The 22,491-nt window shown below is 51.8% G+C and overlaps 4 protein-coding genes across 4 annotated transcripts; 1 reads left to right on the plus strand and 3 right to left on the minus strand.

Annotated features, from left to right (window-relative positions):
• Positions 1 to 4,464: 4,464 nt before the first annotated feature.
• N7539_000752 (uncharacterized protein) lies at positions 4,465 to 6,796 on the minus strand (the record flags this gene model as incomplete). Its single annotated transcript, XM_056930356.1, has 3 exons — positions 4,465 to 4,708; positions 4,786 to 6,420; positions 6,549 to 6,796. The coding sequence occupies 3 exons, from the start codon at positions 6,794 to 6,796 to the stop codon at positions 4,465 to 4,467; spliced, it is 2,127 nt and encodes a 708-aa protein (XP_056794649.1).
• A 999-nt stretch (positions 6,797 to 7,795) lies between these two features.
• Positions 7,796 to 7,996, minus strand: N7539_000753 (uncharacterized protein; the record flags this gene model as incomplete). The annotated part of the gene is made up of 1 exon (XM_056930357.1): positions 7,796 to 7,996. One exon carries the CDS (start codon positions 7,994 to 7,996, stop codon positions 7,796 to 7,798), a length of 201 nt encoding a protein of 66 aa, XP_056794650.1.
• A 5,830-nt stretch (positions 7,997 to 13,826) lies between these two features.
• N7539_000754 (MFS transporter) lies at positions 13,827 to 15,843 on the plus strand (the record flags this gene model as incomplete). The annotated part of the gene is made up of 3 exons (XM_056930358.1): positions 13,827 to 15,382; positions 15,492 to 15,570; positions 15,673 to 15,843. The coding sequence occupies 3 exons, from the start codon at positions 13,827 to 13,829 to the stop codon at positions 15,841 to 15,843; spliced, it is 1,806 nt and encodes a 601-aa protein (XP_056794651.1).
• A 2,034-nt stretch (positions 15,844 to 17,877) lies between these two features.
• On the minus strand, positions 17,878 to 21,236 carry N7539_000755 (uncharacterized protein; the record flags this gene model as incomplete). The annotated part of the gene is made up of 2 exons (XM_056930359.1): positions 17,878 to 19,971; positions 20,025 to 21,236. 2 exons carry the CDS (start codon positions 21,234 to 21,236, stop codon positions 17,878 to 17,880), a joined length of 3,306 nt encoding a protein of 1,101 aa, XP_056794652.1.
• Between the last annotated feature and the right edge of the window lie 1,255 nt (positions 21,237 to 22,491).

Raw genomic sequence — 22,491 nt, forward strand, 5'->3', positions numbered from 1 at the left:
CAGGGGTCGATAGTGGGCTGTGAAACGGTAGGTTGATTTGAGAGAGTAAGTAAAAGAGAAGAAACAACCAACTTGTCGATGGAGGATTGTGTCGGACGAGTGTATAAGGTGGTCGGCGAAGAGGCGAGAAGAGATCCAAGGACCGGAACAGGGTGGTTTGCTCTTCCAGTCGCCGAATCTAGTCGGGAGCCATGGGAGAAGATGGAGAGAGAGAGAGAGAGAGCGAGCGTAGCAACGAGAGTCGAGTCGAGTTCGAGTCGAAGAGGAGAAAGTCCAGGTGGGAACGGCATTGGTGGAGCCGGGAGGGTACAAGAGTTGACTTGGCAGACGCATGACGGGTACAGTATTCGGTCATACCATACACCAGTTGGTATGTAGCTTGTTTTGGGCCCCTCGGCGCACAAGAATGTCCCGGATCCTTTCACTTCTCTTGTCCATGACTGACGTGAAGTCTGAGCGGATCGACTGAGGTAATGTATGGTAAATCTGAAACACCGTAGCGTGGCAGGTAATCCGTTTTCACAACCCAACGCAAGCAATTCGATCCCAAGCCGTCGATCGCCGGGATGAATAGTTGCCGCGAGCATCCAACCTGGAAGCCCAGCCTCGTCTGAGTTCGGTGCTGCATTCTGCATTCTTTCAGCCTTGTGACTGTCGTGATTGTCTCCTCAATGGCCTTCAAACTCAGATTCCCTGTTCACTGTCACAGTCATCCCGACATGACACCTAAACCCTTTATTCACCATCTCGTTGACTGCTGTAGGAGCATATGATGTGTCGATCTAGTAGAAAATAGAGTTATTACCATCCTACTCAGTCAAGGCAGTCAATCCTGTAATCTACTAGGTTAGTAGGACTATAGGACTAGGTAGTAGGTACATAGATAGTACTAGAAACAACAGGGTACCAAGCTGTCGTACTCTTCTATCTCACGATCTCACGATCTCATGTCTACAGTATATCAACATTCACTCCACAAGAGACAAGTGCAGTCAAGAAGTATAAATGCATAGCTCGTCCACTACAATCACTGCTCCATGAAGCTATCAAAACAAACAACCCCTCAGCCAAAACCCTCATCAAACCCTCGCAGTTTGCAGCGAACTAACTTTTATCCCTGGAAAAATCACGGCCCATCAAACCATGCGACGGCCTCGGTCAACCCTTGCAGACCTTTCCGACCGGGACGGGATGATCAAAACAGAAAACATCAATGGACCTTACTGGAACTATGGAAAGAATTGATAAGTCACTGCTATCGCATCTATGTTTTGCTGATGGTGGTCCAATTATTTGTGTTGCGATTGCCCCTTGACCATGACATGTAGAGGCGTTCCATTAGGACTAGGAATGAAGAACTGTACTACTACTCTATTCACTATTGAGTATTGACTTGAGTATTGACTTGAGTATTGACTCCTCATGGACTGCAGGCCGCGCAGAAAAGAATCTTCACCCAGGCAGGGGACCACAGTTCCTGTCCTGTGGAATTACAAACTTTCACGAGTCTCGCGTCCCAATGGACCAACAGGGACCGCGGCAAGACCATGGATCTCCAGATCTTTGAGCCATTGTTGACCAAGTCACACTGCCAGGTCAGAGTGGATGATGACCGGATATGGCCCTCGCGGGCCCGAGTGCAGACTGCAGACTGCAGAGGCCAGTGCAGGACATAGGCCAAAGACTCGCGAGAGAGTTATCCAAGCCAGAAGTATCTCGATGAAAAGGTCCCATGCGGTGCGACGGTACATACTCCACCGTCATGCTACCTACAACAATGCTACTGTTGTACGAACTCGATGACTGGAGTACCGTCGTACCCTACGAATGCCCTTGATTTAAATGTTCCTTCAAGGTCAATTTTCCAATTCGAAACTAGCGTGACACGACGAGCTGCGCTTATGCGCGTATCCTTGTGTTTGTACTTGTGCTTATGCTTCCGTATGCGCACATGCGCAGATGCGCATAATGCCATTCTCGTCAATGTCGTATCCATCAGAGCTGCTTCCCCAAGTTCCCCACTGCAAACCTGCAAAGAACAATCCAATTCTCAGCCGCTGCTACTGCGCCTACGCCCGCTCCATGATGCACTTCGTGTTCAGTTGCCACTGACACTGGGGCGAGTGCGCCCCGTGGGACTAATCGAAATTGATCCGGACCGTCAGTCGTGACGAACTGGTCCTACACTTTGAGCGTGCGTCTTTTCGGCACGCCTGAGCGTTATCCGTGGGTCCTCGCAGTCGCACAGGACGGGACCAGCCAGATGCAGTAGTAGTACTGTAATCATATTGCAGTCAGAGTGAGTGGTGCAGTTGAGGAGGGAAAAACTCAGATCTTCTGCCAGTCATCGGAGATTGATCGAATCTGGATCGAAGGTTTGTACGCATCTAACCATAGGAATCGGGGAGAAAAAAATAAGAAACAAAAAAGGTTGATCAATTTAGCCGTCCATTCCTATCACACAATGTACATCCATCATCCGGTCAACGGTCGGCAATCGACAGTTTCATTTCTTCGTGCTTTAGTCTCCTACGACTCGAATTGTTCCCATTCAATTCCATCCTCAACATCAACAAGTGAAGCGCCACAGCACTACAAGAAAAAAAGTCTCTCCATGATCACGATCTCTACCCGTCATCAACGATGTCATTGATTCAGATTTGTGGCGAACTGTGGATCCTCGCCGGTCCCCATCTCATCTCATCTCCGTGATCCGAAAGAGTAGAGACTACAGACTACAGAAGACTCAAAAGTCTACAGACTACATACTACAGACTCCGAGAACTACAAGCACAGCCTACAGAATATAAACACGCCCTAACGTACATCCGCTAAACAAGTCACCCGACCTTGAAGTCTCCGCGCATCGGATGTCTGCCTCCATGATGCCTTATCTCTCAGGTATCACTTTTTGCCGATGTGGACGAGACAAGACGATAAATCGTTGAGCTCAAGGTAGGAGGAGACTTACCTCCTAGCCTCCTACTACTCACCATACCGTAGTGACATAAGGTACTTCCAAAATACTAACCCAACATTAGTAGTCTTCGTTCATTTAGCATTTACTTTCATAAGGTATACCTCCAGCCAAGAAGGTTGCTCACCTGCTGTACAATAGTCAAGTCAATAGTGTACATCACTCCACCAATCCCATCACATCCGATCACATCGAACCAGCGTGGAGAACTGAAACCTCCATCTCGACTCCCGAGGCCACGACACCGGACACTCAACCGTGATCCAAACACTGACCGACATCTATAGTGTATAAACTCCGCAAAAGAAAATGCCAATCATATCAATGGAATATAGCGAGATATAAGTTCCACATGCATAGGCGATCAATCAACGGCCTCCTCTGACCTCTCCACCTCCACCTCCACCTGCAGCTACAGCTTTGGCTACCCATTAGCTACGAGGTAGCAGGGATAGGAGCATGTACTAGAAGCATGTACTAGGAGTACACAGGAATATTCTCGCAAAGGATTCTACTCGAATTGGAGAAAGCGCCATGCAACATCAGAAGGTTCGCGGGTAAATCTTGCGTTCTCCAAGAGGGGTACGAGCTCGCATTAGGGCTCGCATTAGATCAAGTGAGAAGTTCGATTCGATTTCGTTCCGAACGGAAATACTGTAGTTCAGAGTCAAATGGAGAGCTAGATTAGATTGGTAGGTACCGGCTCGTGGTGCCGCGGACGCAGTTCGTCGTCTACTAGGTACTAGGTACTAGGTACATGTAGAGGGCTGCCCGCTTCAACGCAGTGGCTGGGTGTCTTGCTCAGCGTGGGTCGTCTACGCTTACAAGTGGTATACTTTCCCTACATCTGCTGTCAGGATTTCATACTGCATGTTGGGTTGACAGTGTCGATATGATTGATATCATACATCTACTGGCAGGGGGCACGTCTTAAGAAGCTACGGTGAAGCTGCGAGCGAAGATGGTACTTATCGAGACAAGAGACATTAGTCAGCAGAATCTGAATTCCATGAGAAAAAAAAAAAAGAAAGTAAAAAAATCTTGGACGAGCGGGCAGAATCAAACCCTAACCATTGTCTATGTACGCCGAGGGATATTAAAAATCCCAAAGATATGTCCCCAAAAGATACAAAAAGTGGTGGAGGCCAAGAGGTGAACGAGGGGGGAAATATGAAATAGAAGAACGAGTGCTATAATCACAGATATGAAGAGAAAAACGGGGGGCGCATCAACTGTCAAAGAAGAGATCATTCAAGATCCTCGAATCAAGATGCGATGCAGAACCCCCGCCTCCCGGGAATGGTCAAACAGCCACTGAGAGATTTGCCATGATACAACGCTAGGACATCACGATGTATGATCCGAAAGACCACGTAAAGCAGCACGAAGTCATTAGAAGGAGGAAGTGAGAAGTGGATAGTGGAGGGAAATGAGATATAGATGTGACCGGATAGATTTGCTCTTTTAAAGGCTTCGCCGTCCCTCTTTTATCTAGTCAAATCCATGGTCGGCCGCAGGCTGGTTATCATGTCATCACGCGTACCAACCATATCAGTCGGCAATCGGCTGACACGGTAATTGCCATTGCGGATGTTGTTCATGTGATGATTGGAGATGCCCGTGCGGTTGCTGCGAATGCTACCAGCATCACTGCCGCCGTCGCTGTTTTTGAAACGAGGCGGTGGGGCAAAGTCCAGACTAGTAAATGTGCCAGACTTGCGCAAAGCGTGACTATCAAGATACGGTGTTAGTTCAAACGATTTTCCAGCGAAGGTCATGCGCGAAAGGAAGGGGAAGAAAAAACGTACGGGCTGGGCATTACGGAAAGATCATCGAATGCAGAAGCAAGCGGCGTATGCGCACGGATGTTAGGACTATAAGGCATCGTGCCACCAGTGGGGGTCTCCGGACGGCCATCGCGGCGGTCACGGACTCCGTATGCGGGAGCAAAGTCTGCCGCCATGAAGATGGAGTCATCCTTCAACATGTGTGGCGTAGGCAGCATCTGAAGGGGCGCCGGAGCAGGAGGGGGCCTCTGAGCAGCACCACGGGCGCCGGGGATACGGCCAGATGCCGACGAGAAGGCCCGGGGTCCTGGACCTCCATAGTTGTTATGACCGGCGGAGTTCGTGGCCATGTGACGAGCCTGGCCTTGGAATCGGGGGGGTGCACGAGGGGGTGGTGTCATGGCACGACGAGTGACGGGCTCCGCATAGGGTAAAGCTGGAGGGGCCGTGGAGTCGTAGTAATCACCCGTCGAAGGGTCATAAATATACCCACCATCCTCGTAGAATTCGGGGCCAAAGTCTTGATAGTAGGTGGTTTCCCGCTTACTGTCATCGAAATACTCCTTGTAGAAGGAGCGGATTCGGTTGGCACGCTGCTCGGGGTTGTCAGCAGGGTCCTCTGGGGGCAGAGGTCGCACACCGAGAGTCAACCGGCGGGTATCGGGGCGGTTGTTCTGGTCAAACTCCACGTCGAGCTTCCTCTGCGCCTCTTGGTGAGAATCCAAGGGACTTTGATCCAGGTGAGGCGATTGTCCATCAGCCAGGTGAGGGCGATGGTCCTCAGCGGCGTGAACGTTGATGGTCAGGTCAGGTTTCCGGTCATCACCGTAGTCGCTGACAGTGATGTCACTAGCGGGGAACGAAATCCGAGGCGTGGGCATGGTTGTCACGGCCTGGCCGTGCGGGCCAGGTTCCCCATGGTCAGAAAGCGGGTAGCCAGGGTGTTCTTCCTGGGGAGTGGCCTGCGTGTGCTGGATAATAGGGGGCTCGACCTCAAAGTGCAGTTCGGCCATGGGGTTGATGTTATTTTGACGAGGGAATGCAGGTTCTTGAGGAGAGACCGCAAGATCATGGGCCTCGCCAGCATCCGACGTTGGGCTTGTCACACGACTAGGGGGACCGGACTGATTGGGATGGTGCGCAGCAGGAGGACGTTGGGGTAATTGATCTGCCGGGGGGCTGTCGTAGCGAGGCGGGGATGTACGGGACATGCTCTGAGCATTTCGCAGCAGACCCGAGTTGGGGTCTTCATTGCCGGCATAGGCCTGCCGGGTGGAGGGAGCCAGACTTGACGCGTCGTCCCCTCGGTTACGGGGGAACGAACGCACTGAGCCATTGTCTTGGGCACCGAAGACCGCGGGACGATACTTGTCATCGTCGATGGACCGGGCCAGGGAGTGCAATGAGTCCCGGGAGCCATTCAGCACTGGAGGCATCAAATATGGGCCGACATCGAGTGACAGACCCTTGGAGTGACTCGGCTGCGACATCTCGGCCTCCAGTCCATTGGGTAGTTTGCGAGGTTTCTTCGGAGTTACGTCGTCCATGCCAAAGTCCAGAGACTTGTGCTTATCCATGGCATCCTCATGCAGCAGCTTCTTCGTGTGTCGTCGATGCAAGAAAACCAGGACCACGATCGCACAAATAACCGGTACACTAATGAGACGTCAGAATGGGAGCGTTTTTCACTCGGTATTGTCACTCATTTCTCTCCCCCCTCACCCCCTTTCACCCTTCCGATCTGTCTTCTCGAAAGTGCAAGTGATGATGGAAGAAAAACTCACCCAGCACCCAGCACGATAGGCAGAACGGTTGTTGTCATATTACTCGTAGCTGTCTCGCATGTACCACCTCCACATTTCTTTGCGTCCGTTGTGGTTGCCGAATCTTGTGCTCTGACCACTAGGGAGGGCAAGCCGGTACCCGGTAGCGTCGTGGCGGAGGGCACCAGCAGGGGAAGTCGAAGAGGAGGGATCACCTCCCTTTGTACGATGGTATGCCTCATGATGAGCTCGGGATCATGGTGATGCATGATTCAGAGAAGCCCGCCGTGCGGTCGGGGCAGATAGAGAGGGCAATCGGAGGAGCCCCAGATCAAAAGCCACCCAAAAAAAAAAAAAAAATAACCGGGGGGTCGATGAGAACAAATTGTCGTCCGATATAAGTTCTTCTTGATTCCAGAAGTTCAATAGCGGCGAGATCGAATCAGAAAGCTCAACATGCGTTTCAATTCACAGCGAACCAGTCGGCTGGAACGCAGTTTCGACAAAAAAAGGGGGCGAGAGGCCGATTGGATTATGTTGAATCGCAAATCATTTGAGGTCTGAAGACATTCGACGGCCACGGAAACACTGAACGACTCACGCGTGGAGCGATCTTGAGGGTCAAGTATATGATCTGTGGGGTGGATGTTGAAGTATGGTAAGGAATGCGGCGGCCAGCAACCCAATCACAAAAGAGCGTGTATAGGGGGATTGGGCGTTGTGTATAGGTTGGCCAGTGGTCAAGATTGACTTCAAAAGGAGTGTCGAGGGTGAAGGAAAGACGAACGACCGACGGAAAGGACAGGAAGAGTAAGAGAGAAAGAGAGCCCCGGGAGACACGCGATGGGTGAGGTGAAGAGGAAGAAAGAGGAGAGAGTGAGAGCCGACAAGAGGAGCAGGGGTTAAGCCAAATGGGGAACTCCTCAATCTGTCAGTGGCACAGCAGTCTGGTAAGTTAGTATCGTCGTAGTATCATAGAGTGTGTAAGTCAGTAACAGACTAACAGTAACACAAAGAATCGGTATATTTCACGGTATTTGGCGCATGCAGACCCAACGGGTGTACCTAGAAGGCCTTCGGCGGGGGCCAGACCAGACCGCCGAAGTTGCTGGAGTGGGGACTGTGGGGACTGGGAAGTTCTTGAGTTTCCTTCACCTCGTTCTCCTCTCGCTAGCGTCCCCCATTTAGATTACCTTGTCGTATCGAAAAATGGGATCTCCGACTCTCAGTCTCAGCGATTAATGAAGCGGTCATGTACGTATCATTGGTCAGTGGTACTCGTGTAGTGGGCCGTTGTGGTTTCGCTCCAGTTTGGGGAGGTGCGCCACGGCCACGACTTGCTGCCAAAGGAGTGCAACGGGATGCTGGAGTCTGGAGTCGACAGTCTGGACACTCTTCAGATAGGATGGGTCCAAAGTTCGACCCGGTTCCAGGTGACTGACTGACTTGTTTTCAATGACCACTGGCATGAGGAATGGTAATCAGGAAGTCTGGACTCTGGGAGTGCATCTTTTCGTCATAGATAACATGAGATCCCACTCAGCTTGGGTTCCATTCTCGAAAGCTTCAATTTGGCCGAGCCAAAGCTCGAGTCCGAATGACATTCCTGTCTGGAAAAAGATTATCTTGGGTAGCTTCAAGCTTGGCTACGTTGACAATTTGAGCCACCGGAAATACAGTTCAAACCGGAGATTACATCGTATGATTGTACTGTATTATCCATTCTTCCATTGTTATGAACTTATTATTACCGAATACCGCAGGTGCTCTGTTATCGAATTGCTGAGTTCGGGTGGATGACCGATAAACTAGATTGGATTGACTTCATCAGAGTTGGACTGGAACTGCCTTCTCATTGACGAATTCGATTGTTTCAGAAGAAAAGTCCTGTAAGCTTGTCAGGTATCGTACTCGAAAGGAGCTTCCCGGGCCATTTGCTCCAGAACCCAGACCCCGGCTCGGTACCCGTTACACGATAACAGGTGTCGGGTCCTTGTAGTCCAGCAAGTTAGCAACTCCAAGAGTCCAAAGATCATTTCTCCCTTCTCGAACACGGTTTAGTTGAATTAGTGTCTACTGTCTACTGTCTACTGTCTACTGTCTACTGTCTACTGTCTACTGTCTACTGTCTACTGTCTACTGTCTACTGTCTACTGTCTACTGTCTACTGTCTACTGTCTACTGTCTACTGTCTACTGTCTACTGTCTACTGTCTACTGTCTACTGTCTACTGTCTACTGTCTACTGTCTACTGTCTACTGTCTACTGTCTACTGTCTACTGTCTACTGTCTACTGTCTACTATCTACTGTCTATTGTCTAACTGTGTATGACAGTTTTTTGTCCGACTGTCAAATGTCTACGGCCCTCTCAGCTCTGGCTCTGGCTATCTGCCGAAAATGATTTATCGCTGTTCAATGGATTCTCCACCTTCCTCCTTCCACGCCTTCCGACCCCTGAGAACAGTCCCAATCTAGCACATTAGCCAACCGACTCTGCTAGCACCTCAATACCTCAGCACATCGCACATCGCACACCCATCCAGCTTTCCCTTTCCCTTGCGCCATCGAAGAAATACCCTCACCCTGACAACCCGGACATCTCTTAGACAACCGTTCCGCCTAGTCTGGATGGACCGGTCCGGGACTGTTTGACAACAATGACCTTTGGATGGTCATGTCTGACCCAGGACTCTCCCCCTCCCTCTCGAGCCCACGACAACTGCACCACGCAAGGTGGGAACCTGTTCAGACAGAAACAAAACTGGGAGGGGGCGGGTCCCTCTTGTCTCCGTGCTGGGCAACCCTCGCACAAGCTGCAGTCGCCTGCAGGTCCTGCAGGTCCTGCCCAATTTCACGGGCAACTACTGACTCGAGACTTTGCCCTTTGGGATTTGCGGTGGGGACTGGGACCACAGGACCCCCCACTTTTTGTAGTTTTAGCGTCAGGAACCCGCTCTGTGGATCGGCCAATGAGAGAGGGGCTGCCCCTGAACCGGAGATGACCACGGCCGCTGCTGGTTGGACTCGGTACAGGAGTTCAACGGGACATTACGCTTGGCCAAGTTTACGGTACGCGGATGATGGTACCGTTTACAGATTACAGTCTGGTTGAGGACAGCATGACCTGCAGCAGGGCAGGGAGCCTCCATCCTGGGCCTGCAGTATATGGTACGGCCGTGCAGGGCATTGAAATCTTCATCCAATCATCCAAGTCTTGAAGGTGATCCTGATTTCGAGGACAGCTTCAGTATTCACTATTCAGTGCTTGGCAAGTTGGCATCGTGGTCGAATCAAGAATGAGGTCCATGATGAGTGAGCATCGTGGCAAACGTATCAGCGCCAGAGAGCATAGACTCATATACGATATGCAATCAGTTATTACACCGGATACTAGACAAGCACCATTGACGCGGTCCCATTTATCCAGGCAACCCCACGATCACGCACTTGCAAATGATGAATTAAAGGGCGGGAGAAACAATAGACAACAGCCTGCCGTGTCTGATCCTGATAAGAAGCAAGCCAAGAAACCTCTCCGACATAACGTGCAATCACAATTTCACCATTTTGCAGCAAGTTGCAACAGCTTCAATCGGCTCAGTATCCTCGGGCCCAGACTGAGCGAGGAGAACTCGGACCTCAACGGGCCAAGATTGTCGCCCCTCGCCCCTCGCCCCTCCCACCTTCCTGAGAACGGGGTGGACTGCGTATCTGGTCAAGCTCGATCAGCAGACAGCACGATCGCATGAATTTGATTCTTCACCTCAATGGGGGCTGACGATTCAGTCCTCCTGGGTTCTACTGCAAATACCTAGCACCTGAGCACAGCACTGTAGCAGTAGCGCAGTATCTATCCCCTCCGTGAAGATTGACCGCTCAATCGGGCGTTCCTTGGGGAGAGAATCGTTCATTGTACCCGACGCGAGTCAGGTCCTCGAGCGTTCACTAAATATTCACAGTCGTACCCGACCCCTTATTGTGAGTAACATATCACCTGAGCTATGACAATAAAACCCCAGACGTAAACAGATCTCTCTTAATCACACCTAGCAGGCTAGCACCTGGTGAGATTTCACTACATGAATACAACGAGGTAGCAACCACGAAAAAATGACCTCGGCCCTGGGTCCTGCAATGCAAATCGTCGACCGTTGCCCGCAGGTGCAACCATCTTAGGTACCTACCGTACCTAAAGAGCCTCGCGCATAGTATGCTGCCCGATCCAGAGTGACTTATTAAGAAGCAAGAGCAAGACGAGAGCACGTTCTATGTTCCCGTCCCCACCTCACCCCTTCATTCCGGTGGAATATCAGGAGAAGCCGAGATTCAACCACCGTTCCGTTCCGTCCTCCGGCGCCGTGTTCAAACGGAGGGCTTGGCAGGGCACCGGAGTGAAGAAAGAAATTGAATTGCGGTATCAGAGTATCAGCAGCGCAGCTCAGCATTAAACCGAGGAGACACTTCCAGGTCTTGGTTCGGAGAAGATCAGCTAGGATTAGGCATACCGAAGTACACTGGTAGGGTTTCTGACGAGAAATGATTGTCCGCGGTGCTTATGTGCGTCCGTCGAACAGGCACAATTTCAGGTCAATCTTCAGTCGTGTGTCTGGGATGCCTGAGTTGAGCCTAGTACCGGGTCGGGTGGAAGATATACGGTGAGATGTAATCGGGGTTGCGCAGTCAGGCTGTCTGGAAAAGAATCACACGAGTCGTACATGGATGTGATACTAGGGATCTGCTATATAGATTGTAGGACTTTTACGACATACGCGTATATCCTCGCTATTAGATAGAAACGCCAAGAAGTATGGCATATAAGACTGGGCGAATGGTAATCATCGTGGCGGCTCGGATGAGACAAGATGGGACTGACTGGATTGATTGATGGGAGCGAGTACTCCACAAGCCCACAGTCTGTAGAGACTGGGGTTATGGCCCCCCGACGAATCATTTTAGCCCCCGTTCAATGGATGAACAATGTACAGTAGCACTGCAGAGGTTACTGTTAGGAGTGGCCACAATAGGTGCAGTATGACAAAATGAGAGAAGGATGAGTGTGAGATTGACTAGCTAGGAGAGATTCTGTCTAGGCTATGGACTGCGGTGAGACGGCAGTATCCTATGCCATACGAACAGTTACCCGATTCTTGAACGGGATATCAGTTGTGGTTTTAACGCTTTACGGATGATGACAAAAGACAGTCTCGACGAATCCGAGTGCCAATCGCACTGACCATGAGTGCACATGGAATAACTTAAAGCAAACCTCGTGACATGAGCTACAGCATGTCTTCTCGACGCTCATACCCACCCACGCCCGTCCAATCACTTGTACATCACTCACACTGTGGCCATCATGTGATCAACCACGGCGCTTATTTAAGCGCCGTATGTGACTTGCCGAGTCAGAGATGGATGTGTACTTGATGCTCCTGGTGTGATGCGTGCTCACCCTGCTTGAAGTGTACTTCGTGTCCAGTCACGATAAGCTAACTGACGCAGATGTAGGCATTACGACAATGAAGCTTGTAGGTACAGAGATCAACATATCTGTCCAGACCTGATTGCAACATACCTACATGTACCAATCTAGTGTCTTCTGTCTCCAATTTATATTGTCGTCTTGGTCTCCCCCACTCAACTATGGCGCGCATTGGAACCCACCTGCAGTGATTCGAGGTACACGGGAAACGCTCGACTACTAGAATCTTTGGTTCAGGATCGGATTCCCTTTAATTAGTACCTGATTTCATTCCCGCTTGGAATCAGCAACACAGAGATATGCTGATAGTGCGGCACATGCCAAAGGCGATGTTGTGGCGTGATCGCGTGTAAGTTGTTGTTCGGGGGCCAGGAAGTAGGCAGACGGCTTTAATCCAACGATCCTCACATGCAAGTCACGTCGCTCACGTCTCGTGTCGTCGACGTGCCATGTGATATTGCTGAAGAATCCAGTCACTAGTCAGCTCAACCTTTGACGCCAACCTCGGGCCGTCTGTGGAACTTCATACGTGGGCCATCATCATCTTGTCTGAGCGTCTCCAGCTTCTAGACTCGTCTTGAACCAGCCAGGCGCAAGCTTCATGGATCCCACCGTCAAGACGGCAGATCATCCATCTACTGCGTCATTGCGCGCTGACAGCCGCCGAGCCGGGAACATGGAATCGGCCAGCTTCTCATCAAGCAATAACCATAGTTGCGGTTTGCCATGGTAAACGAACTTTTAGCTAGTGACGGGATCAATTACCCATGGCCAAGAGGGACTCCGCTAATGCTTTGCCGGGCATGACGCAAGCACCTCTAATAACCGAGCTCCAGCAACGGCCACGCCGAGGATACCCGTCTTCATGGTGCTTCTTTCGGCCATTTTCCCAGGGTGGCCCAACCCACGAAAATTTCGAGTTCCTGGCAAGTGGGTCCACGTGCGATATCAAAGCTCCGTTGCCTGGACTCTTCCGACATCCAGCTCGGCCAGCCACGGCATGCAGAAACCAGCGTCCACGATAAGAGGGCGTGGTTCAACGGATGATTCTCGGCTAGCCGACCGAGAGAATCGGCAACGCATGAGAGAGAGAGGCCCGGAGCAAAGTCCCTGGAGTCGGCATCTCAAGGAAAAGAAGATGCGCCTCATGACAGTCTCCTCTTTCGTAAGTTGAGCAGCACTTCACATGCCTATCTTTCTTTTCTCTCTGTCCCTGCATTCTGTATGTCCATGTTTGGCACGTCCATCCGCTCAGTCAATATCATGGAGCACAGTATCCAGTGCCCACGATGGATGATGGATCCATGACAATCCGTCGTGGGTGGCGGATGGCCCACGGATAAAGGGTCTTCTCGTGGCAGCGGATCCCGCGACGAGCCCACCAGCACCACTCGGACTGGACCACTTTGGCACGAGGAAAGAGGGCCCACGCTGTTCGACCGACGCAATCCGAGGCTCTAGATCCATCGTGTGACAAAAGATATCAAGTTGGTCTCCATATAGGGCCGCTCGGACTGATAGCTCAGCCTGACACCCACGCCAAACCGAAGATGGCCCACGTTGAAAGAAAAAAAAAAAGATAGGAGTGGAAACGCGACAAGATTCCAAGGCCTAAATCATATTCAGTAGGGTGGAAAATGGAAATGCGGAAAAAAAAAACAAAACAAAAGAACAAGCATATTCATTATAAACGACGAGGGATGCCCACTTCTACTGAACGGTAGAAGCACACAATCCTTCTGTCCTCTTTCTGCAGAAACGTCGAGGTCAAGTCGCAGGCGTCTCGATAGTCGAGATCAGTTGGCGCATAGCCAGTATGGACTCCAAATGGGAAACCGAAAAAGGCTTTAGCCCTAACATCACCACCACCACCGCCACTACCTCCCCTTCATCTCCCTCCCACAACGCTCATGAACGCTCCAATTCCGTATCCACGACAGCAGTCTCATCAGCATCATATCTTTCATCAAGAGATGAGTTTGAATATCTCTCGCAGGTCCCAACGTCCCATTCTCACCGGGTCATTGGCGCCGAACTCAATCCCGAGGCTCTAGAACGGATCGCCACCCAGAGAAGTCAACACAATGCCACTGTCGGTGCAAGCAGCAGAAGAACCAGGGAAGAGGCCGGTCCTCTCCCTGATTTCGGCGCTGGCAAGCCCTATCCTCCGCCTCTCCCGGACAAGGAGGAATATGTCGTTGAATTCGCCGGTCTGGAAGATCCCTTGCACCCGCAGAACTGGCCGACCAAAAAGAAACTTCTCACCGCGTGCATTCTCTCATGGACTACGCTCAACTCGACCTTCACGAGCAGTATCTACTCGGCCGCCATCAGCACCGTATCTCATCAATTCCACATCTCCAGCGAGGTCAGCACGCTAGGTCTCTCACTCTATGTCCTCGGTTTCGCCATGGGTCCGATCTTCTGGGCGCCCTTTTCGGAATTAAAAGGTCGTCGACCACCGCTATTGCTGTCCATGTTCGGGTTCACCATTTTCCAGTTCGCCGTCGCCACGGCCGAGAATGTGCAGACCATCATGTTGTGCCGCTTCTTTGGTGGGTTCTTCGGTGCATGCCCGCTGGCCGTGGTCGCCGCCGTCCTCGCCGACATGTACAACAACCGTGTCCGCGGTCTCGCCATCGTCGTCTTTGCCATGACCGTCTTCACCGGTCCTCTGATCGCATCCACCGTCGGCGGATTCATTGTCCAGGGTCTCGGATGGCGATGGACTGAGTACCTCACCGGAATCATGGGGGCTTCAGCCCTCGTGATCGATCTCGTCCTGCTCCACGAGACCTATCCACCCATCATCCTCGTGCACAAGGCTGCCGAGCTGCGTCGTCGCACCTCAAACTGGGGGATTCATGCCAAACAGGAAGAAATTGAGGTCGACTACCGCGAGCTTGTCCAGAAGAACCTTCTTCGCCCCATCAAGCTGCTTTTCCTCGAACCCATCGTCCTCTTCCTGAGCATCTACATGGCTTTCCTCTATGGTCTTCTCTACCTCTTCCTCACTGCGTATCCGATCGTCTTCCAAAACGTGCATGGCTTTGCCCCCGGCGTGGCTGGCCTCCCCTACTGGGGGCTGGTGGTTGGCGAAATCTGCGGAGGTCTCTACATCATCCTCACGCAGCCATCGTACAACCGCAAGCTTGACGCGAATCATGGAGTTCCCATTCCGGAATGGCGCATGCCCCCGGCCATTGTTGGCAGTGTCGCCTTTGCGGCGGGACTGTTCTGGTTCGGTTGGTCTGGCTGGAAGGCGCAGATCCACTGGGCTATTCCCACGGCGTCTGGCTTGTTGATCGGATTTGGTCTTTTCTGCATCTTCCTGGGTGCCTTCAACTATATCATCGACGCTTATACATCCTTGTGAGTAGCACCCGCTTTCTTATATAGGGTTTGATTTAGGTTCTCTCTCAAGGAGACATTCATGGCTTCGAGTCAGTCACCCACTAACCAATGCTTCGCCTCCTGATAGTGCCGCTTCAGCCCTCGCAGCAAACAGTATTCTCCGCTCCTCCGCCGGTGCAGGATTTCCTCTTTTCGCCCCTGCAATGGTATGTCTCAAACCCTCTGGCGCCGACTCTCGGCCGCTGGTCTCCTCCACCTCTCCAGTTTGTGAGGAACCTCACGCTGACCTTCTCCCTTTGCTGTCATAGTTCAAATCCCTCGGCGTCAACTGGGCAAGCACTCTACTAGGCTGCATCGCCGTACTCATGATTCCCCTTCCAATCATCATCTACATCTACGGGAACAAGATCCGCTCCAAGAGCAAATTTGCCACTGTGCATTTGGCCCTAGATACCGAGACCACGAAATGTGATGCTTGAAACAGAGTATTCGCCGACTGACACAAGGATTCGTTACTGAAAAAAAGAGAGAGAGAGAGGGGGAAAGAAGAAGAAGAAGAAGAAGAAGAAAAAGAAGAAGAAGAAGAAGAAGAAGAAGAAGAAGAAGAAGAAGAAGAAGAAGACGACCCCCCCACAGACCGAAGAAGAAAGGGACACTCATGATTCACGACTCTTGTTACTATATATCCTTTCCCCGCCTTCATCGCTATACCCCTGAACTATCATCTCGCTTGGCTTCACATTTGTCGACTTCTTGCTTATTAACTTTCTTATTCCCCATTTTCCAATTATCATCATCATCATGTTTCTCCTTTCATGATTGCAGACATATCACCTCAAGTGTTGTACATGTATTCCCATCGAGATACCCCATCCGAACCGCCTATTCAATACGGACCCCTTTCGCAAGCGAACCAATTACCACCGCTCATACCTCTAAGCACGCCATCAACACCTCCATCTATCAGATCTCCAATTCGTAAGAAATCATCCATCCATCCATTGATTGCCAGACAAGACCATCCAAAACCAATCAAGCATGCTCACTTGAAAGCAATATAGACACCTACCTAGCTACTCTGATCAATGCTTCTCCGTACCCTATGTATTTACATTATTTCCCTATCTAGTACCTACACCCTACCTAGTACGCACGTACGGAAAAGCAGCTACAACCGGGAACGTTGAATTATACCGGCCGTAGTCCTTGGGCTTGAACTATGCCCTGAACTACATGTACTTGGTTCTACTAGTAGTAGGTAGTAGGTAAGGTACTAGGTACTAGGCACTATATCTAATGTCTACTTCTGACATATCGGTTTCGAAATCGGATATGTACTCTTACAAAGACCAGGTTCCTCGAGCTCTAGCCATAGGATCACAGGGTATATATCTGCTTTGGTCAAAGAGCTGGGATTCTAAGTGCGTACGTCGGGGGTGGTTCATGTGGTAGGAATACACAATGACGCATACCTTGGCCCGTTTAGGGTCATCCAGGCGGCGGAGGGACGTAACGGGATGGAACGGGGGAGCACATTCATGGAAGCATGCCGTCTCCATCTCGATTGTTTACGAGTGTAGGGCTACACTGTAGATTCTAAGGTACGATACCTACTCCTGCTATCTGTTTCTTTCCTCGTAGCTACAGCCACCCTTACTTGAGAAGTTGTTCATTTCGGTCAAGGGGCACTGGTTTCGGCCCCAGTTCCACTGAGTATGCATCATATTGAGACTCATTGCTCTTCGTCTGGAGAGAGATCCCTTGGGCCAGCTGTCAACTCGACAGGAGTTTCTCGAGATTTAAACAGCTCAACCTCTGATGCCCTTCTCCACTGGTTGGTTTCTCCGTGATCTTCCACAAACTATTACAGGCGCCATTATTGGATATGGATAAGCGCAAATATATGCAGTGTAAGAGCGTAGGGGGGAATAATAAGAAAAGGAAAGAAAAAGAAAGTTGAAAGGAGCGAATGGAAGAGGAAGGGATCAAGAGATAAGACGGATAAGGTGAAGAGGTGAAAATAGAAATGATAAGATAAACAAAAAGACGTGAACCTCCCAGATTGTGCTCGTACAAATCCATGTGGACAAAATGGCGACGGAGAAAAACAGGGAGAGCATGGGGCGAAAGAAAAAAAAAATTGTACACGAACAAGAACCGCACGAAGACAAATGCAGGGAGCTTTTTGTTTTCCACACCGGAATGCGGGGGCAAGTAAAAAACCCCCCCCAAAAAAAGAGGTTGTTTGCTATCCCCCAATGGATGCGAGTTCGAAAGCGATGCGAGAACGGCGGATTCTCGATGATGAGGTTGACACGGATGGAGAAGGAGATTCAATGAAGCAGAGTCCTATTTGATGTGGAGTTTATTATGGAAACATCGTATGGGCGGGTCGTGATGAAATGGAGAATGTCGGAGTGGTCGACAAAGTGGGAGATGATCGTTCGTAGACCGTTCAAAGGTACAACTGGTTTTTTCTTTGGACATGAATCGAAAACGCGCTTTGTGTTTGTTCATTGCATCTCCGCCAAGGCAAGTTCGAAATCGGCGAGGTCATCATGAGAAGGTTGATCGAATATTCTTCTAAAGGGAGGGTCGGCCGGGAAGTCGGTTGGTGGACTCGAGTCGACACCTTCGGCTTTGCGAATAACATCTTTCAAAGCGCGTGTGACAACTCCGGCCCGAATTACAAGGTCGCGAAGAGATTGGGTATCAAAAGGAAGTTTTTGCGTGCGCGGGGACGGCGCCAAAGAATCGTCGTTACTTTGGCGGGTGGCTGAGAGAATGTCAAGAACAGACTTGGATCGTGGGGAATTTTTAACAAGATATGATGGTGTCGATTCGTCGGCTTGAGCGCCATAGGGAGCACCAAGTTGCCAGGAATCATCTGGATGACTGTCGTGGCGCTGCTTGGATGGGGTGGTTTGCGCCCGAGTGCCCGGTTGATCATGGTCTTCTGGCCAGGAATTGTCACTCGTTCGTTTGGAATGGGTGCGATTACCGTCATACTCAGAATCATCGAAACTGAATGTCAGTGAAGAGGGCGATCCAGGTGGGGAATGTTGTTCGTCCTCGTCGTCTATCGTCGCGAGGTTGACAATGCCCTCTGCCTCCTGCCACAATTCACTCGACGAGCCCGACAGAATATTCAGACCGCTCGCTTGATGACGGAGTCGCTTCAACTCCTCCACAAGCAATGTGAGTTCTTGCACTTGACCAAACTGACCACGCAGACTGGCCTGGCGCTCCAGAATGGCCTTGGGCACCATCATGCCCTGGGTGGATGTCTCGGGCTCGGTGCTCTGGGAGTCGTTACTCGCCGTGGGCTCTTCACCGTCTTCAAACTCAAAGTCGCTGTCCCAGTCCTCACTGACACCCTTGGACCCTAAGCCCCATGTGCCGAACTTGCCAGAAGGCTGCCGAGATTCACTTACGGGTAGCTCCCGGGCCACCGGCACGCTCTGGCTGCGAAGATGGATCGAAGAGGGGACCTTTCGACAGGCTGCACGACTGCCCCGGTTGACGGCACTTTGCTTACCCTGCATAGTCCGCGGGCGCGCTTCCGTGTCAGCTGAATCACGGTCGAGGCGACCTTGCTCAGACCAGTCAAAGATATTCATTTTTTGACTCGTGAATGACTCGGCCACGGGGGATCCAGGGTCTGGTTCGGAAAGCATGAATTGAGAGGGATTGTGCCCGGATAACCCCCGACTACCGTATCGACGAGACAGTAGGGGAGGTCCATTGGGCTCACCAGGAAGGGCCCCGATCATGCTTGCATTCTCCGTTCCGGCATCGGACACCCAAGAGTCATCATTGAGATGCACCTGAGCCACGGCAGGAACAAGCGAGTTGGGGAAGAGAGGGGTATCTGGGTACAACCGAGAGGCAAACGAGCCATTTGGCAGAAGATCCTCGAGAGTCGCGACTTCCTCGTTCGTGAGCCGCGCTCCTTCCTTGTCAAACAACGACTCGATATGGAGCCCTTTGAGTCCTCCGCGACCTGTGCCCCGGGTCTGGATCGAATCCCAATAATCCGTCATGGTATCGGTCTCGCATTCATCACTGGAAGTGAAGATACGCGTATCGTCTGATCCGATGACGGTTGACGAAGGCACTGACGCGGCGATGGAATGCCGATTCTCCAGGCGACGAAGGGAACTGTAAGTGTAGCTATCTGGACGCGTCGAATGCTGCCACGCCGACACAGCGACTGCATCCGACGTGAGAGAACGTTGCGTGCGCATGCCAACGTTGTAATCGTACGAGACGGAACGCTGGGCCATCAACGGATCACGACCAAACACAGGCACGGCCAGCGGTGGGGGCGACAGTGGATATGGGCGGCGAAAGACAGAGGGATCGGTGATATTACGGCGTGACGGTGCCTGTGGCGGGCTGGGCACCATACTTCGCAGCTTCAGCATCTCCGTTCGAGGGATCGAAAACGTTCTCCCCTTGACCCTTTTCAAGGAACCAGCCCGAGACCGGCCAGGAATGGGTGTCCCGGACGCTGTGACCGTGTTCACAATGACCCTTCTCGAATCCGCTTCTTTCACCAGGGGCGGGGGCTTGCGCGCCGCTTCTTTGCTATCCGGAGGGGATGTCTGCGGCGATGTATTGACCCGACAAGTCGCGGGAATTGAGGCATGCAAGGGACCGGCAGAAGAAGGAGGGGGGTGATATTATCCTCTGCGTGACTGATCACAGTGGTCAATTCAGCGCCAAATGGATTTCGAAACACTGGAGCCGGCATTACTGATTGATACTCCTGTGGAGGCGGCGACGATTCCGACGTGAGCGTGGAAGCCAGTACCAAAGCTGGAAGCGCATCAGTATCAAAAGCGATCCGCCGCACACCTGCGGACCGTGGACTGGCTGCCGTGGATAATCTGCGCGCCGTCTTGTCAGACACTTCCTCCGTCCGTGGCACCAAGTAAGGCTTCCAGTCGGATTGCTGGTGTACGTCAAAGTCCTCGGCTTCCAGGTCGTCGACGAGTGAACTCTGAGGGAATCGAGACGCAAAGTCGACTGCGAGAGGCGACTGCAGCCGCTGAGACTCGGATCGTTGATGGCTTGTGGCTGGCCTGCGAAGGGCTGACGCCGGTGACACCGGGGTATTCACAAAGAGGGGATTAGCATTAGAATGTTGCGAGGACGAGCGCTTGACAAGCTTATTGGGCATTCGGCGTGAACTGGAAGGACGTGGGAGGATTGGACTGGCCGACCCATTGAAGGAGGGGGTGACGGGACTTGTGGTGGACGGCGTTTCCGTTTGAAAGGACGCCAGCGACAGGCGTCGCAGCCAACTCGACGAGGGCCGGCGATGGTGAGATTCTCGGGTCAGTGATGATTCGGCAGAGGTTTCTTCGGGGATTCGTAAAGGTGGATTGCTCATGGTTTGCCCGCGCCGACGTCGCCTGGCGGCGCTGAAGGACATGGACGCCCTGGGCAGGTCTGGGCCTGGCAATCCATCTGGCGGGAAGCCATCCAGCTTCTCCGACACTTGCGCTGCGAAATGCGACCAGTCGGAGGCGGCGGTCACCGGACGGTTGGATCGTGAGGTCTTCGGCCGGGTCGGGGTGGACGTGGGTAAAGATTCTGAAGGAAGGGCAGCGTGATTGTAAGAGAATGTTTTGCGGCGAAAGAGGCCCGACTTGGTTCGTTCGACGCGACCGAGCGCGAGGCCGGAAGGAGCGATTCCTACTGTGCTAAGGGCACAGAGCTGGTTTCTCATTGTCAGTTTGGTCCGACAGCCAGCTTTCCTCCGACTTGTGACTTGTGCCATTTGAGTGGAAGGTGTGGGGGTGTGGGAGCCAGCTTCAAAGTCTGGGTCGCCATCAGGAACACCTACCGTGGATATGTGGTCCATTCCGTGGACCTAGAGGATGCTTTGGAGCGTCGCAAGCACCCTCCAACTCAGCTCCGCAGGGTTGAAGTTGATAGTGAAGGACATCCCATTTGGAAAGAGCACGAGTCTGCTTCGGCTGCGGCTGAAAGCTGCGGCTGAGACTCGGTCGGAGTGCACCGTAACGGAGGGGGTGCGCCTTGGAGAACGAACGAAATGAAGGTCGGAGGGAGTGAAACGGGAAGATTTAGAGGAGACAAGCGATGGATTGCCGACTGGGGTTGAAGATCAAGAGCAGCACAACAGCTTTGTCTGCAATCGGAGAAGCTCTCTGCCACCCAGATAATACCGAGACAGTGAGCTTCCACCGAGATCGCTTGGCTATTCTTTGTCTTGTTTTTGGGTTTTTTTTTTTGGTTTTTTCAAGGTTGCTTGCTTAGATCTTTGTTGTGTGGTAGCCGCTTGCCCGGAATCTGTAGAGGTCCGCAGTCGAGGTGTCAACCTGCTCCGAAATAGAATTCGGCCAAGAATGAGGGTCAAAGAGTGATAAAACCCTTTTTCCGCCGGTGATTCCTTGATCGGTTTGGATTCCTCCCAGGGCCGATGGAAGGGAGAGAATCGATGACGATTTGGAGAGGCGAGAAAGCGCCTAAGAGGCAAGAGAGGGGGGGGGGGGGGGGGGGAGAGAAGTGGCACAGAAGTGGAGATCTTGGAGACAACAATAACAGGGCGAGTCGGGGACTCTGCAACGCTAAATTGATTAAACTTGGGGCTGGATCTGGAGTCTTTTCGGGAGGAGCAGCGCAGAGGAGGACTCGAGAGGGGCTTGAATGCGAGGAGGAAAATCAATACTCGGCCACTCTCAATGACAAGAGAGATGATTCCCCGCAATGGCTTGAAATGAGCCGCAAGGATACCTGTGGTCGTTGGCGAAAGATGGAAAGATGGGTAGAAGAGAGGGTGAAGGGTGTCGGAAGGAGGTGATAATCATCACCGAAGGGCATTCGTTGACGGTAGGGGGGAACACCGGGCAATTCTAAAAGGTGAGTCTAGAAGGTGACGCCGGCAATGGAGGTGACGGTGTCAAATTGTCAATCAATAGATCGAGCTCCTATCAGCAGTCTGTGCTCCTTGATATCCGCCGCAATTTTTTCAATCATGAAGGTTTCTTGTATGTTGTTGTAGAGACCATTGGAAAGGGTACTATCAGAATCGTGTATACTCCGAGTCCCGACCTCATACCTGAGATGATGGAACGTGATCAATTTCCCCGCTGCAT

The sequence above is a fragment of the Penicillium diatomitis genome (assembly GCF_028827545.1).
Source record: "Penicillium diatomitis strain IBT 30728 chromosome Unknown utg000001l_segment0_segment0, whole genome shotgun sequence".
Classification (NCBI taxonomy): Eukaryota; Fungi; Ascomycota; class Eurotiomycetes; order Eurotiales; family Aspergillaceae; genus Penicillium; species Penicillium diatomitis.